Genomic DNA, 17,396 nt, shown 5'->3' on the forward strand with positions numbered 1-17,396 from the left:
CCATTGATGGATCTTCTGGCACAGGCCCAGGCTTCACCTGAAAACCTTATCCTGACAATTCATCCACATGTGATCCGTGTTTGTTTTATTCTGTTTATTCGGTCACTTCTGTAGCTGGCTCCAGACTCAGCATTCACCCAGCTGTCAATGTGGAAGACATGGACTCAGACATTGAGCAGCGAGGGAGAATGACCCGCCAGATGCCCCAAATCATCACTCCACAGGACCCCAACCTCAAAACCCTCACCGTGCCAGGAGCATCAAAAACAGGCAGAACCAGGTTCGAAACCCTATTATGCCTATACAACAGCACAGAGCGTTCAGCACAGAAACTGTCTATGAGCATGATGCATTATCAGCAGCCCTTGGATGTAAAAACACTAGGGCCGTACAGTGATGTTGGAATCATGTTGAAATCTGCAGATATTTGACTTTGTCTGATCAACCACTAAAACAATTAGGAACGGACAGTGGAAATAATCAGTGGTGTTTTAATTTCCAGCAGGTGGGACCAGTTTTGTAAGAATAAATATCAGTCAATTGGAGTACTAGATACTTCACTAGGTCACTGACTGTAAATGAGTCAGTCTAGACAAGTTTTAGTTAGTTGCTTGAAATGGGAAAAGCAGTGGCAGCTCTATTATTCTGGAGTCTAAAGAAGTCACAGTAATACAGCTACAAGGTGAAATATATGTTAAGATGTGTGTTAGGTTTAAAACATGGAATGACTTTTACAAGCGTCAAAAGTCCATGTTCAATCTAGGACGGCCAAAAATCATTCAGTGCCTTTGGCTTAGCACTACCATCCTAGAATCCCACTGCCTGTGGTAACAAAAAATAGAGTTATATAGATATTTTTTCTTTGTTTTTGGTATTTATGGCCTAGCTCTAGGTCATAGGTTCAGTCACTAAGATCATTACAATGGTTCAGTATTGGCATCAGCAGTTCAGCCCAAACTTTCTATATCAGTGCATTTTTAGAAAAAATATTTTTATTGTCTATTTAAATTCACACATTCCTCTTTACCATCTATTTAATGTAATCGCTACACCATGGGATCTGAGAGTAATGCATTGACGATAAAGCTGACTTGACTTGACTTTAGAAATGTATAGTTTTTAACTTATTTTAAGGTTAGTAGTAGATTTTTTGAGCGTTATTCAGATTAAATTGTTGTGTCTTATCATTTTTAATGTTTTTATTTTAATTTTGTTGGGATTCTTCTCTTCACTGTACGCACACACACAAACACACACACACACACACACACACACACACACACACACACACACTCATACACACCTGTGGATGGAAACTGTGCTGGCTCCAGGGACAGAAAACCACAAAATATTTGGACCAAAATGTAAGATATTAAATATCAGTCATTGTCTGGCCTCACCCCATCAATTCATACTCATAAGCTCATCAAACATTCTCATCTTGAACATGGGAAGCATCCTTATCCCCTTCCATTCTACATGTACATCCATTCACATTTTCATTTCTAATTGTTTAGATTTTTAATATTTTCAGAATTAGATTTGAATTAATAGTATGATACATAGTGAAGTTCCTAAAGATAGGTACAGGAATGAACATGCTACATGTGACTGAATGACACCAGAGCAGTGAGTCTCACTGTTAACTGGTTTCTCTCTCACTGGCAGAAAGAAGCTGTACTCCTCAGGAGACGAGGAAGAGGAGGAGCTGGAGACCACAGTGAGGGCATGGCCCAGCCAGAGCAGCATCACCAGTGATGACGGGTAAAGCACTCAACTCAGTATAACACTACTGTACAGCTTCAGTAGGTAAAACAAGTGACCTTTATGCATCAATATACATATTTATGTCTATAAATACAATTGCTAGGTAAATAATTAGAAACAAGTTTAATAAATCATTTCCAACCTTTAAACTAAATAATAAACCAAAACATTTCACAAAGTAACAATGGTGGACATTTTAAAGAAAAACAAATTATATAATTTTTCACTTTCCTCAAATGCTGTCGGCCAACCAAGTCATGCACCCAGACAGTATATTCCTGTACGCTCCTGCATGTACCATTCTAAGCTGTAAGTCCCACATGTATTGCCTTTCAACAGACTGAAGGAGCGTCCAGCTTCCTCTGCCAGTCAGACCAGCACTGTGGTGAATGAGCGTCTGCAGGAGCTGGTCAAGCTCTTTAAAGAGAGGACAGAGCGCGCCAAGGAGAAACTTATTGATCCCGATGACTCGGACAACGATACATCACCTGCCTGTGAGCTGAACATCCTGTGAATTCAAAAAGACTGCACGCACATGGGGGCAAAGAGCAGAGCCAGGCCACAGCGGAATAGAAATCATCAGTAACTCTTAACAGTAACACGTGATAAGTGATTGATAAGGGTTTGTATGTTTGGTATTCATTTCCTGGAGCTTTGAAAACACCCTGTGTTACCTTTTGATTCTAGGCTCAGACACTCTGCAGAGAGCCTTCGCTCGCTTTCAGGCGAGCTGAGGTTTAGAGCTGATGCTGCTGGCCAGACAAAGTTGAGAATAAAGTTTGGGAATATCTAGGCTGATCTTAGATCCTAGTAAGGCTAGCACTTCATTGGCTTCATTGGCTCCTGCAAATGATTTGTAGATATTAAACTGTTTCTTAGCTAACTTACAAGTAAATGATTACTAAAGGGGGGGGGGGGTTCACACTGCTTTTCTCTGAAGTCTGCTTTTCACTGCACATCTTGTTGCTATCATTCAGTAGTATTTAGCTAGTAAGCTTATGTACAGGCAGAAAGTCTTATTCTAAAGTCTTAATCGTAATAACATGTACAGGCAGAAAGTTCAACTAGTACTATAGTACTATTAAACAGCAAATGAAATTCATATATATATATATATATATATATATATATATATATATATATATATCAAGACGTGAGTGCCATGTTATTTCAGCAGAGGATAATGTATTTGTGAATAGATTGTGTCAGATGTTGAATGTCAGTTCACCTTGACGGAACTGCATGGACAAGAGTGGGCCAAAATGTTTTGTTTGTGGGTGGGAGCGGGATTAAATTTTGCGCAGTCTCGTGCAGATCACTAAAACGAGGTGCTGCTTGCAAAAACCAGCTTGGCTAAAACCTGCAGAACTAAGGTTGCAAAAAACGGTGTAAATCTGATTTTTAAGACTATCATTATAACCTTTGCTCCAGCCTTTGATTCTCACGTTGATCCTAATCTTACCTCAACCCCACCTAAACCTGTTCCCATCCCAAACCACAGGCATAATAAGAATTCGTCTGCAGGACTATTAGCTCAGTTTCCCTACACCTGCAAATGTTGTGTAGTTGACCATCCGGATAAAATGTGACTGTCATAAATATAAAAAATAAGATTTCTCTCCATATTCTTACCCACCACAGCTCCTGCAAAAGCAGCTCCAGCACCTCCTCCTGAGCCTGTGGAGGAGCCTGAGGCAGAAGAGAAAGCACAGGATGCTCCTGCAGATGAGGAGCCTCAGGAAGAGGAATATAGCAGGTTGCTGTGCTTTAAGGTGAAGCGTCAGTCCAGGATGGGCCGCGTGCTTCAGTATCGCTTCCCGGCTAGCATCGACCCCTTCACCAGTGAGACCCTTCCCCACCCTTCCCTCTCTCTGTCCCCCATCGTCTTCATCATGTTTTATAAAGCCTTCACATGCATGTTACGACATAAAAAGTTGGAGTTATGTTCAGATGCTTCGTAGTCAGAAGTTAAATATTTTAATAATTTATAATAAACAATATACAAAATCATTTAACACACAGTCCTAGAATTTAGCCCCCCATTGTTCAGTTATTCAGTATTCTTCTCTTTCATTCCATTCCATCCTTCCTGTTTGTCTGCTCTATCCATCCCTCTTGACCATGTGCAGCCTGCATTAATTAACATTTCAAGTAGCATTGCTTTTCACATTTTAATATCAGATCTATGAAAATATATGCATCATATTGCTATGGTCAGAAAAATGTTTTTAAAAAGTTTTTTTTATTAAACAGATGTTCAAATTTGACTGATATTTCAACCCGATATTTAATATATTTTGGATACTCTTGAGGAGTAGAATGTTTAGGACCTAAACATCGACATCTTGCACATCAAACCACTGCTTTTGAGCCAGACCTGGCCTGTTTACTGCAGTCGAAACACCGATATCACCCTTCTTATTAATACAATAACAATAATAAAACAAACTCAATACATGTAATAAAAAATTCATTCAACTTTCATAAAATCGTTCATTTGTATTTAATTTATTATTATTTTAATCTTTAACTATCCTGGTAATGCAATTGACAATAGATTCTCATTTGCAATATCAACCTATCTGCAGACAGCAAAGGATATAGTTACATATTTACAAGTTCATTTACTATGGTAATGGTTTGAGGAATGTCAGTCCGAATGGTCGGCCCCTATACATTTTCATCTAACCAAATCTGGCCCCCTTTGCAAGAAGTTTGGACACCCCTGGTTAAGGTGATGCTGGGATACTGCAATAAAATATCTGCGTTTTATGCATTTCACTGCATTTGTAATGCTACAAAAATAAATACATACATTTCTCTGTAATGTTGGTGGATGTAGTATGTAATAGGTGGATGTAGTGGCAACTTCTACATTTTAAGTGTGTAAATATATCGGCATAGATGTACATGTAAAATATTGGATATGGGCATTGGTGCAGAATTCTCATATCAGTGCATCCATACTACCATCCAGTATTAACAGTACTAAATCAACCTGCCCAGTGTTCTTTTTTCCACAATAGCTATAAAATACCATGTGTGCCTGTTTCGGAGCTTCCTCAGCTGAGCTATGCAATTTTTTCTTTATTAATATTGACATATTTGGATGGAAGTGTTTGTGATTTACAGACCTGCAAGTAAAGTAGAGCGAATCCAAATTCATGAATGTGTTTTTATTGTCTTTAAATGCAGTATGATTTTTATATGAAGAAAGCTGCAGTTGCGCTGTCTGTTTCATCTCTGCAAAGCTGTGTTTGAGGAATTGTGAATTGTTCTCATGGGGGGGTTCTCTCTCCCTTTTACCCCTCATTGCTCATTAGCAGCTCAACACAGCATTCACACTGAGAGAGCCAACAGTTAACAGTTAATCTGAATACAGTTATGTTATGTTATGGGAATATGGAGAAACAGTTAAGGGGAAAATCTTTTATTTGATTATATTAATTATTAATATTTGAGTCATTTGAATTTCCTTTTCGTTGGTGAAACGCTGACTAAGGGGCTTGCAAAAAGAATTAAGGTCTATGCTGTAAAGGGTCTCAGATATACCTTCTTGACATTGAACGCTACTGATTGTGTTGTGAGTATTCATATTTTTCTTGTGTCCTTCTCTGCAGACCTGGGCTACGTGCTCTGGTTGTTCTTTGTCACTTTTGCCTGGAACTGGAACCTGTGGATGATCCCAGTGCGCTGGGCTTTCCCCTTTCAGACCCCAGACAACATTCACCTGTGGCTAATGACCGACTACCTGTGTGACGCCATCTACATCATGGACATCCTGCTCTTCCAGCCCCGCATGCAGTTCATCCGCGGTGGGGACATCGTGGTACGCGAAGCTGCAGAATCAGAGCCAGTGTAGATTAGAGATTACTGGACTGAAAATGCTGCTCACTTTGCAAAATTTTCTTTGTTTCCAGAGTGACAAGAAGGAAATGAGAGAAAACTACATGAAAGCTCTGCGATTCAAGGTAAGAGCCAAGCTTTAGCAATGCTCAGCCAACATTAGTCGCACTGAAATGTTCTGTTTTCTGTCTCTCCGATTTCATTGTGTACTTAGTCTTGATGTTTGGTTTGATTGGGTCACAGCTGGATGTGGCAAGTCTCCTTCCACTGGAGCTGTTCTACTTCAAAACAGGGATCAACCCGCTCCTCCGCTGCCCACGGCTATTGAAGGCAAGCCTCGCATACACCGCTTTCCTTGTTTATCAGCAAAGAAAGAGTTTACCTATAATTGCTTACATTGCTGCCAGTGATTTAACCCAGCACCAAGAAACTGTGGGAAGTTTAAGATTTTTCCTCAATTCTCAGACAATTCCTCATCCTCATGACTGGATAATATGCATATGTGTAGTGGATACTAATTAGTTACTCAATAATAAGTATTATTCACTATTAAACCTAGAATTTAAGGGGTTTAAAGTCATTGGGAACCGGGTAGTATGATGTAACTTGTGGCCTTAGTAACTACTGCTAGCTGTCTGTTGTATCACCAGTACTTCAACTCCTCAGCTTGGTAGCACTGTGTAATAGGGAGTCTTTGCTACCAGATGGAACTGGCCATGTCTGAACCAGGGGAAAACTGGGCAGAAGGGAATTCCATCAATTTTCCAAAATTTTTGCATAACTCATTTGTTCCGATTTCTTTAGAGCGGTGCTGATAAGAGCCAGAGGTCACAATGTCTAAAACACAAATATAGCCACTTTATTTACTGTCTAAAATGACCAGTGAATTTACATGTCTTTTGAGTTTTTATATGTAATATTGATCATATCATCATCAAGACATTTTTATTACATACAATATGTACCATGATATTTTGACACACACTGTGTTTTAATGAAACATGATATGCTCAGAACAGCATCACAATAACAAAATTTATCAGGATAATCATAAAATATCACCAAATTGCCCACTCTGTTTGTAACCCTTCAGTGTAATAGACTTCAGTGAAGCATCTTTTAAAGCATTACACTTTTCAGATGTCTGGTTCCTATCACTACCATCAATTCTGATGTGGTAAATTTTGGTAAATAGAGAATTTCCTATCAAACCTGTCTGAATGTCTATGTTTACATCTTAACCATTTAATCTTGCAGATATTTAAGAAATTTTTGTAGGCCCAATTTCCTTTGAGCAAAATGCTTTTTTATATTCATAGCACACAAAACACACTTTGACTGATTAGAGGACTTATTTGTATACTGCAGTATTTTACCACTTCTAGCATTTTAAGTTAGCTTTTAACTTTACTCAGCAAGGCATTGTTAAAAACTTGTGTTAAAAACGGTCCTTTACAAATCAGTTTCTCAGAATCCGTCTCTCCTGCTGTTTTTCAGATCATGTCTTTCTTTGAGTTCAACATGCGACTTGAGGCCATTTTGACCAAGGCCTATGTTTACAGGTGAGCACAAGCCTCTGTGTTACATGAGACAAAATATTCATTTATTATAATCCGCCTTTCCCCTCATCTGTTATCTCCTGTTTCTAGAGTCATTCGCACCACCACCTACCTACTGTACTCCCTCCACTGCAACGCCTGTCTGTATTACTGGGTGTCTGCCTATGAAGGCCTAGGCTCTACACATTGGGTGTATAATGGAGAAGGCAATGCGTATGTATTAATTTTGCTTTCTGTAACTTAGGTTATGTTTTTTGCTCAAATTGGCCTTCTTAACAATGTGAGGATTAGGGGAGAATGTGGTTGGAGGGGATGAATAGATATCTGTTTGGTTGTGTCGTGATAGTTAAAGGACTTTTAAACTGTACTTAAGAAAGAACAGAAAACTGCTTACAGAAGCCAATGGACAGTTGCTTCACTGAGAATTCCTTTAAAGATCTTGATAGATTTTGACAAAGGGCTTTAAGCATCTCTCAAATATAATAGAGTCTATAATATTATTATTATATCAATTATTATAGCATTGTATGACATATTACATATATTATGATGGATTATATTATTGTGAAATATGGTATATCTTTATAATGCAATTGTTTAATGTCTGAAACACTGTCATTCTTACGATTTGTCTCCCATGCTTTCTTCAGTTATATCCGATGTTACTATTTTGCTGTAAAGACCCTGATCACCATCGGCGGGCTTCCGGACCCCACCACTCTCTCTGAAATCATTTTCCAGCTGATCAATTACTTCGTTGGCGTGTTTGCCTTCTCCATCATGATTGGACAGGTATAGTCTTCATTATCCTAAACTTATTTGGATTAGTTTGATTGCTCATTTTCAGTTAAGAGGGTGATTTGATTTAAAAGTGATTTGCCTTTTCAATATTAGATGAGAGACGTGGTGGGTGCAGCCACGGCTGATCAGACGCACTACCGCTCCTGCATGGACAGCACAGTGAAATACATGGGCTCCAACCGCATCCCCAAAGACGTACAGAACCGGGTGAAAACCTGGTACAACTACACGTGGCAGTCTCAAGGCATGCTGGGTAAGCGTACATTGCCTTCCCACTTAGACCGGCTGCTCACCAGTCTGCATTTCTTTACCTCCTTCACTAAACACATGCAGTAAATGAACCAGGCAATCAGAGAGTGAAGAACAGTGAGTATGTCGATTAAGGTGATGTTGGGAGCTAGAATAAAGCAAAAAATCCTGATAATTCAGTGACCATTGTATTCATGTATTGTTTATTTGTGTAAATACACATATATTTAATTATTTTTCTCTTTTTATTTATTTTTTTAACATGTTCATGTTACTCCATTTGTTACTAACATGTGCAGACATTAATTGAGAATAAAGTTTATTCAGATCATTACAGCTCAGTTCAGCACATCTTCTCTTAAAGTCATGCTGTACGTGTGTTTCTTTGGACAAATGATTTATCCAGTATCTTCACTGCATATACAGATGAAGAGGAGTTACTTGTGCAGATACCAGACAAGATGAGGCTGGATATAGCAGTGGATGTAAGCTACTCTATTGTCAGCAAAGTCCCCCTCTTTGAGGTACGAACATCATGTTTTAGGATTTGTCATATTGGTCTACATCTAAGAAACGATTGTAGGAATTGTAATGATAAACTGTAACTCTGCACAGATCTAGTTTTTCATAGCAATTATTGAACTCTATCTACGCAGGTTCATGTCAGGTGTTTCCTCATATTGCAGTATTTATTTGTACTTATGAGACCCCCAAGGGTGCACATGTATGTAAAATCTGTTGATTATTGGTCTGTTTATCTCCCAGTTGTTTTTAATCTATTCACCTTTTTCTGTCTCTGTTATGTCTTCTTCTCAGGGCTGTGACAGGCAGATGATTTATGACATGCTGAAAAGACTCAGGTCTGTTGTGTATCTTCCTGGAGACTATGTCTGCAAAAAGGTACCATGCTCATGATTGCAACAGACAGAGAAAGACGTTGCATTTTCATTACTGCATGGATGATCAAACAAACATGAGGATTTAAAAGGAGTTTCACAACTGACCTTTTCAAACTCCGCCCACAGATCTGCACTTTTGTAGCAACTGTTGCTGTTCTGTTCAACCTAATGAGGAACTTTGGCACACTTTTCATATCATGTTTAAAAGCTTTGAAGAGGTATTTTTGTGAGCTCCTGCTGGTGTGAGTTCTTGGATGTACCTTCTCTTTAAAGATGCACACGAAAGTGATTTAAGTGCAAATAGCTCCCCCTGCTGGAGAAACTTCACACTGTTAAATAGGTGCAGAAGAGTCGGTTACTTCTAAAAGCCACGTCCACAAGCTTAACATAAAGACAGTTGTAAATTCACTTTACCATAGTTTTAAAGTGGAAATCCACCGATGTTTTTTTTTGATGTAAACAAAATCGAAAGTTCATTCAGAGTGGTTTGATATGAAGTGCTGTTCTAGAACATATTTAATGCTTCAGAAAGCTCCCCTACAGAAAGATATTATATGAAATGATTATGAATACACTGCCTGATGACTGAGACCTAGTTTTAAGTTTTTTTTGTGATTTTTATTGTTGTTTATGATGGAGAGGTACATGTTAGACGTTGTCAGGTAAAATAGCCCTAAAAGATTTTTTTTTTCCAGATTTACCACAATTTTCCCATCATCAACATCACACACAAAAACTCAGAAGATATGTAGGTTCATTGGTCATTTTGAGTAGTAAATAAAATGACTATATTTGTAGACATTGTGATGTCTGGTTCATATCAGTAAAGCACTTCTATGTTTCTCTACAATTAACCATTTCACACCAAACCACTCTGAATCACTTTATTTACTTACTGATTAAATCATTCACAAATAAGTGGAATTTCCCTGCAATGGCTTAACCCACAGTTTTAACAGTAAAAATGAATAAAACTTTACATATTAGTGCGTCCTGCTATGATGTATGGTTTGGAGACTGTGGCTCTGTCTAAAAGACAGGAGGCTGAGCTGGAGGTGGCGGAGATGAAGATGCTGAGATTTTCGTTGGGAGTGACAAGGATGGACAAGATTAGAAATGAGCAGATCAGAGGGACAGTGAAGGTGGAGCAGTTTGGAGATAAAGCCAGAGAGGCCAGGTTGAGATGGTTTGGACATGTGTTGAGGAGGAATAGTGTATATATTGGGCAAAGAATGTTGGAGATGGAGCTGCCGGGTAGAAGGAGAAGAGGTAGACCTCAAAGAAGGTTTATGGATGTAGTGAAGGTGGACATGGAGATGGTTGGAGTGAAAGTAGAGGAGGCAATGGATAGGGCAAGATGGAGGCAGATGATCCGCTGTGGCGACCCCTAAAGGGAGCAGCCAAAAGAAGAAGAAGAAGAAGAAGAAGAAGAAGAAGAAGAAGAAGAAGAAGAAGAAGATCTAGCAAGCTATTTAGCTAAAATTCTCTGGATTTTGTTTGTCAGTGTGGCTTTGATCACCGTCATTGATATTCGCATACACTATCGCACAGGTGTAGTATAAATGTGCTCATAAGTTCAGTTCATTTTCTCACATGGGATTTTTGCCAACATTCTGAAAAAAGCTTGTCCAGGCACAAAATATTTGTTAAGAAAGAGCACATTTGTGAGTGGGACACAGTTTCATTCACTGATGAATTGCAAAATGCTGGCTAACTTATATTACAGCATTAATCACAGGCCACATGATTATAATAGGATGTAACCTACTGTGCTGTGAGCACTGTAAGAAAAGGCATTTACAGTGCTATACTATGTTCAAGCTTCATAGAGGTCGACTCTGCTTATTTCAGCTTTAATCGTTCTTCTTGCAGGATGAGGTTGGTCGCGAGATGTACATCATAAAGTCGGGAGAGGTTCAAGTGGTTGGGGGTCCAGATGGGAAGACTGTATTTGCGACACTGAAAGCAGGATCAGTGTTTGGTGAAATCAGGTGAGCCCCCTTAATGTGTATTTATTATAATTCTTTACCTAAACTGACATTTTTCTTTTCTCAAATTGCAGCTCAAAGAGTACAAAAGTAAATTTTAGATTTACTACCTCAACTGAAAATGAAAGGAAGCAAGTTTGAATTTATTAGCATGGAATCTGGTGTCACGGTCAGGCCTGGGCTTAGTTCTTCACCTTTGTGTCTCCCTCTCTGGTATGCAGTTTGTTGGCAGTGGGTGGAGGGAACCGGAGAACAGCAAACGTGATAGCACACGGCTTCACCAACCTCTTCATCCTGGACAAGAAGGGCCTCAACGAAATCCTGGTGCACTATCCAGAGTCCCAGAAACTGCTCCGCAAGAAAGCAAAGTGAGAGAGAGAGTCACAGCATTACTAAGCATTACAGTTCTACTGACATGGAATGTTTGGTGTGGTACGGGCGTGTGCAAAAATTTTGGTGCACGGTTATACAATATATATATATATATATATATATAAATCCAGGGTTGTGGTCGAGCCAGTCCAGGCTCCAATAATCGATACCGAGAGCAGGGTGGACAGACATAACTAAGAACACAAAAATCCTAAATGGAACAGAACAAGCCAAACAAACAAAAACAACAAACACCAGCCAAACATCTAACAACAAATATCAAGCAAAGATTCAAACAGTTTAGACAAAGACCAGTCAAGACAAACAGCAAACACAGGGCTTAAATACAACAGGGCCAACAAGGGATCACAAGACACAGGTGGAAACAGGTGGGAACAATCAGGGACGGAGTCACTAAACAAGGGGGCCGGACTACAAAACCAAAATGAAGAGCATGCAGGCTAAACCAAAACACAACACGAACACATGGACAGGACTGGGAGGGGCCAAACGTGACAATTTGCTAAACTTAATTGGGAACAAAAACATAAAATGAGCCCTTTGCAAAAGTTACGACAGACTTTATATTTCATGTTTTATCCCCCCACCAATGTGTTAAACAATAGATATATGTGCACCAACAGAAATCGTCCAAAGTTACTTTTAAAAAATCTTGTTCCAGTAACTTCCATTACAAGATTTTTTGTCCTTCTTGACAGCTACAAATTTATCAAAATATATTCAATTCTTTTGGTCAAAATAAAATTGTCAGACTGTATTAATATGCAAAAAAGTAAAGAAAAAAAAGCTTTGTTTATTGATTGTATTCTTGTGTAAGTACTTCCCTTTGTCACATTTGTGTACACAGAGAATAAATGTATTTTTAAATCTGAACCCTACAAAAATAATCAAATTATACTGAATCAAAGGGAAAGATTTTATGATAAGGTTAATTCTTCCTAGAGAATCACAATCAAATCATATTGCTGTGTGGTCAGATTTACCTTCTTACTTTGTACTTTTTCATCGCTAATAAGTTCCTTATTGGGGAGTTTTAACACTGTACACAGTTCTTTGGCATTTTTCCTCTGTGATGCTGGGCACTGGAATGTGTTGCTGATGCTGAGGCTGCTGTGTGTTTGAAGGAAAATGCTGGCGAATAAGAAACCTGCAGAGAAGAAAGAGGAAGCGAAGGAGCCGGTGCATGTGATCCCACCACGGCCTGAGACCCCCAAACTGTTCAAAGCAGCACTTGAGATGACAGAGAAATCTGGCCTGCGAGGCACACTGGCCAAACTGAAGGAGAAGACCAACAAGTCCAGTGTCTCATTACAGGTACACACACACACAAGCCAATACCTAAGAAGAGAAACATGACACAATTTCCCCCAACACAGATGTAGTCAAGCAGCTAAGACATCATTGGTGTTTGAACAGTGGTCATGCTTTAAACACTGTAAACTTGCTAAACAAGCACAAATAAACTTGATTACATGTTTCTGACACTGTGTGATTCTGTTATCCATCAGTTTGCAAAAGTATAGACAAACCTCAGGCTTCCCTGTAGTTCTAGTACAAAACTGAAGAAGCAAATTTGCGACATGAAACCTCTTTGCTGGTTGACACTTTTAGATTAAAGGGAAACTTTTTTTTTTTGCAAAACTGTCACTTTAATTTAATGATGTGAGCTTTGTGATAGAGCTGACCTTGACCTTGAGTTTTTCTCATTTTTTTCTGACCAGCCGTCCGTCTGTTCTTCCGTGCTGCCTGCCTCTCCTGTCCCTGGCCAGCCCTCAGAGCAAGAACCTGATCTTCTCTCCCAGATGTCAGACAGCTCTATGCAGGGATCTCCCATTAGCCCCTCAGCTCAGGAGTGCCTGGCTCATGAAGGGTCAGCAGCTGAGAGGAAGATAGTGGGGAGGGACAGAATGGATGAGTAATGCAGGACAGTACGTTACTGTTCAAAAGTTTGGAATCACATGTCTTATTACTATATATGAAATAATAAATTATTAATATGTTATAAAATATAGTTTTCAATATTATTGGTACCATAATGTTAAGCTGTTTGTGCATCTAGGGAACAATGAAATGTTATTAAATGATAAATTATATACTTTAATTTATACTAACTTTTTAGAATTTTTTGTCAGCTTGTATTTCTTGAGATTCAGTCACCACATACAAAGCATCTCAGACAGCTTGGAATTTTCTACAGCCCGGTACATCATTCTGGACACAACCAGAGTTACTAAATGATTTATTTTTCTGGCTTCTTACGAACCTGTAATTAGATTGTTTGTTATATTAGGAAAAGCCTTGATTCCATACTTTTGAATGGTAGAGTATCTCAGTATGTGTGAATTCAGCTTGAACTCAGCTATTTGCTACTATTCAGCCACAGGACGGTTGAAGTGGGTGTGGAAGGTCATCTTCCATCTCCGTGGAATGGGCCTAGATGGAATACCACACAACACAATGGTTTCCTGTTCCAGTCCTAGAGAAGCCCAGGCTGCTGCACTTACACTGTTGTGTTTTTCCTTCTCTAACTCAAATCTGGCTCAGATAATGAAAGGTTTGGTCATCAGCTTGCAAGTTGAATCCAGTGTGTCTGATCAGGGAAAACTGTAGTATGTGCAGAGCACCCTTCTAGCGTATACAGTAACACAGTCATCCTCGATGGCATTATATTAGTTCAAGCTGAGGTCATTTGGTCCAGACTGGGCTCAGGAGTCCACTATAATTATTTATATCAGTGGCTGTACGTTGTCCCTACACAATCACGTATAATGATCTTACTTCCAGATACTGCAATAAGACATGATTTCCATTGTTATTTATCTTTTTTGCTACTGGAAGTCTTTGCCTAGTGAGGTGGAGCCATGTGTTTGCCATAATTTCAATAAGTCCAACCCTGATAGCAAATGTCTATGAATGATATCATACAGGAGCAATGGTTCAGCAATACTTTAAGTAGCTTTTATTTCTGTGTCCTTTTCTTGGTCTGTGCACTGTTTGCAGAGGCCTTACATCTTCAGGTTTACCACTCTGTATGCGTAAAAGGTCCCAATCATGATGCCAAGTGCCTTAAAGTGCCCCCAATTTCTTTTAAATCCCCTTTTGAAAGGGGAATTACATTGAGGTTTTGTACATATCTGCATAATTCAGTGTCTGAGTTGTAAATAAAGTAGTTCAGAGTGGTTTGAGAAACTTAACTCATATCTCCCTATAGTGGTGCTGATAGGAACCAGGAGTCCTGATGTCTACAACATAAATATTGCCATTTTATTTACTATCCAAAATAACATGTCTTGTGCATTTTCATATGTAATGCTGCTGATGGTAAAGTAGTGGCAAATGTGGGGGGGGGGATGGGGTTTCTTTGGGGACTATTTTGCCTCACATTTCCCGGCATATATCTCCTGCCATGAATGTATTTTTTTTTTAAATTGTTTTAGGTCAAAATCTTTCTTTAAAACTATCACAAAACAGTGTCTCAGGCATCAGGCAGTGTATTCATAACCCTTTAAGTGAGGTTGTTTTCAGAGGCATTTACTGCTTCGGATGTCTGTTTCCTATCACCACCACTGTGAACAGTTCTGACTGTGAGTGGAATGGAACATTTAGTAAAGCACATCATACCACTTTGAATGACTCTGTTTACATCTTCATCATTTCATAGAGCCTGTTTAAGTTTATTTTTACATAATAAGTTGTCTTTGTCACAAAAGGAATTTATGTCTGGAATTTCCAGTCAGTTGTGGGTTCCTGCAGGCCACACCTACCACACTAACAAATTATGGTTACTCTATCAAGCAGATCTATGTAAAGTAAAGCATCCACACTGACCAACGAAACAAATTACGTACATTATTTTATACCGTCTGCCACCCTGTGAACCGCAGGGACACAGATCAGTCTCTTCCTTTAGCAGAGGACAATCAGAACATTTATATACAAATAACACGAGCATGAAAAACTGCAGTGAACAGAAAGCATGTTTCAAACTAGACAGATAAACAGAAGCATTATAAATAGCCTGGGTTTATTAAAGGCAAGAAAACATGAATTCCTGAGACACAAAACATATGTGAAGCATTTGAAGATGTCATTTCACCCCATTAAGGAGGGGAGGCGAGCATTAATTCTAACATGACTGCTCAGCATCTGTCTGCTCGATCAGAGATATTAGAAGGGGTGCAAAACCCCAGAGGATTATCCTCCCTTCATGACATCCAGATGTGGAGGGGGAAAACAGGGTTGGGTGTTGCTGATGTATTAGGTGAAAAGACTGTACTGCCATTAATAAGAAGGAAAAACAAAGCAGGGTTTTGTAACAAGGAACAGATGAGCAACGTTTTGCCTTTCTTCATACCAATTTTAATAAATCATTCTGGGGTATTTAGTGGTTCATGTTTCTATGTTGTCTCTGATATTAGTCAACTTCTAAAATGAGAGCAAAATGGCCTGCCAATATGAAGATGAGGGGTTACAGAACATAACCTTAAAGGGGCACTCCAGCCAAAATGAACAATGTATCCATCGCTACATCTGTGGTAAACATGCCTCCTCTCCTCTCACAGTAGTGGTGAAGTACTGCTTTACTGTTTAAAGACTAGGAAACTCCCTTCTGATGATGTATCTTGAAGGTGGGAGGAACTACAAGCGTCCTGGGGTGGCTAATGCAGATTACGTTAGTGCCAGGAAGCTGAATATCATACCTGTGCATGTCTTCATGGCCATTAGGGGGATCCCCAGTGGCTGTTTGACATATTTGCGCAATGCATGCTGGATATTGTAGTGAGAGAGCATTGATGGACGAAACATCGCAAGGATACAAAATGCAATACTGCACTATGGAATGTTGCACAATATAACGAACAATGTTGGCTGGAATGCCCCTTTTACCTTTCAGACTAAAATAACAGATAGCAGCTTGATTATTTTGTTTCCATTCATTATTTTTAGTCATGTTTCGTGCAACACAATTGCGGCAACTTTCACACTTGTTCCCCAAACTGTCATTTCTGAACCTGCTTGTAAATATGATGGAATAACATGGGATGCATTTCTTTAGGCATTAAAACTGTTTTTTAAATACATGTTTGTAATTTGCGTTGACACTGTATAGCTGTGTATTTGATATATATGATTTGATTTCATATGATAAATGATACTAGATTAACCTGCTGACCAGCTACCTGCACTGCCTGACCTGTAGATATTATTCATTACCTAGAAGGAGATGTTGCTGCTGAACATACTCATTCTTGCCATCCTTTTGAACTGATGTCAGTGTGTTTAAATAAATACAGCTTGTGTGTATTACATTTCTGTGTTTTCTGAGCATCTCACACTTCACACTAAGTAAACTACTGTGCAGAATCAGACAAGTAGCATAAACACTCATACTCATAAGCAAAAGTATGGTTGCTTCTGTGACATTATATATTATATGTGTATGTGTATATATATATTATATAATATATATATATATATATACATACATACATACATATATATATATATGTATACTTTATTGTAGTATTAAAGCAGCAGGTAGTGGTGTAACTTTTGGGCCTATTGATCCCACCAATCAGTCATTGTTTGAATGCTACTTCCAGCATAATAAAGCACCAGGTCACAAAGCAAAAATCATCTCAAGCTGGTTTCATGACCAAGACAATGATATCTGTGTTCTTCAGTGGTCTTCCTAGTCACTGGATCTGAATCCAGTAGAACATCTTGGGGGATGTGGTAGAACAGGAGATGGAAAATGACAGAATGAAAATGCACCTTAAAAATCAGACCAGACATGGACCAGAATCTCAAAGGAATGTTTCCAATCTATGGCACGAACAACTTAAGGTTATTTTGAGAGGTAACAATATATTGTTCATATATATATATATATA

At 38.8% G+C, this 17,396-nt stretch overlaps 1 protein-coding gene across 1 annotated transcript in view; it reads left to right on the forward strand.

Annotated features, from left to right (window-relative positions):
- The window catches only part of LOC108443611 (cyclic nucleotide-gated cation channel beta-1-like), a 44,727-nt gene extending 27,916 nt beyond the window's left edge, over positions 1–16,811 (forward strand). The window contains 18 exon segments of the mRNA XM_037540755.1: positions 115–280; positions 1,332–1,364; positions 1,669–1,764; positions 2,107–2,261; positions 3,409–3,609; positions 5,388–5,596; positions 5,688–5,738; positions 5,857–5,943; positions 7,111–7,175; positions 7,263–7,385; positions 7,823–7,964; positions 8,067–8,226; positions 8,649–8,746; positions 9,039–9,122; positions 10,994–11,112; positions 11,331–11,477; positions 12,627–12,816; positions 13,224–16,811. Coding sequence (XP_037396652.1) covers positions 115–280; positions 1,332–1,364; positions 1,669–1,764; positions 2,107–2,261; positions 3,409–3,609; positions 5,388–5,596; positions 5,688–5,738; positions 5,857–5,943; positions 7,111–7,175; positions 7,263–7,385; positions 7,823–7,964; positions 8,067–8,226; positions 8,649–8,746; positions 9,039–9,122; positions 10,994–11,112; positions 11,331–11,477; positions 12,627–12,816; positions 13,224–13,421 — 2,324 coding nt within the window. The 3' untranslated portion in view covers positions 13,422–16,811.
- Positions 16,812–17,396: the final 585 nt, after the last annotated feature.

The sequence above is a fragment of the Pygocentrus nattereri genome, chromosome 8 (genome assembly GCF_015220715.1).
Source record: "Pygocentrus nattereri isolate fPygNat1 chromosome 8, fPygNat1.pri, whole genome shotgun sequence".
Lineage (NCBI taxonomy): Eukaryota > Metazoa > Chordata > Actinopteri > Characiformes > Serrasalmidae > Pygocentrus > Pygocentrus nattereri.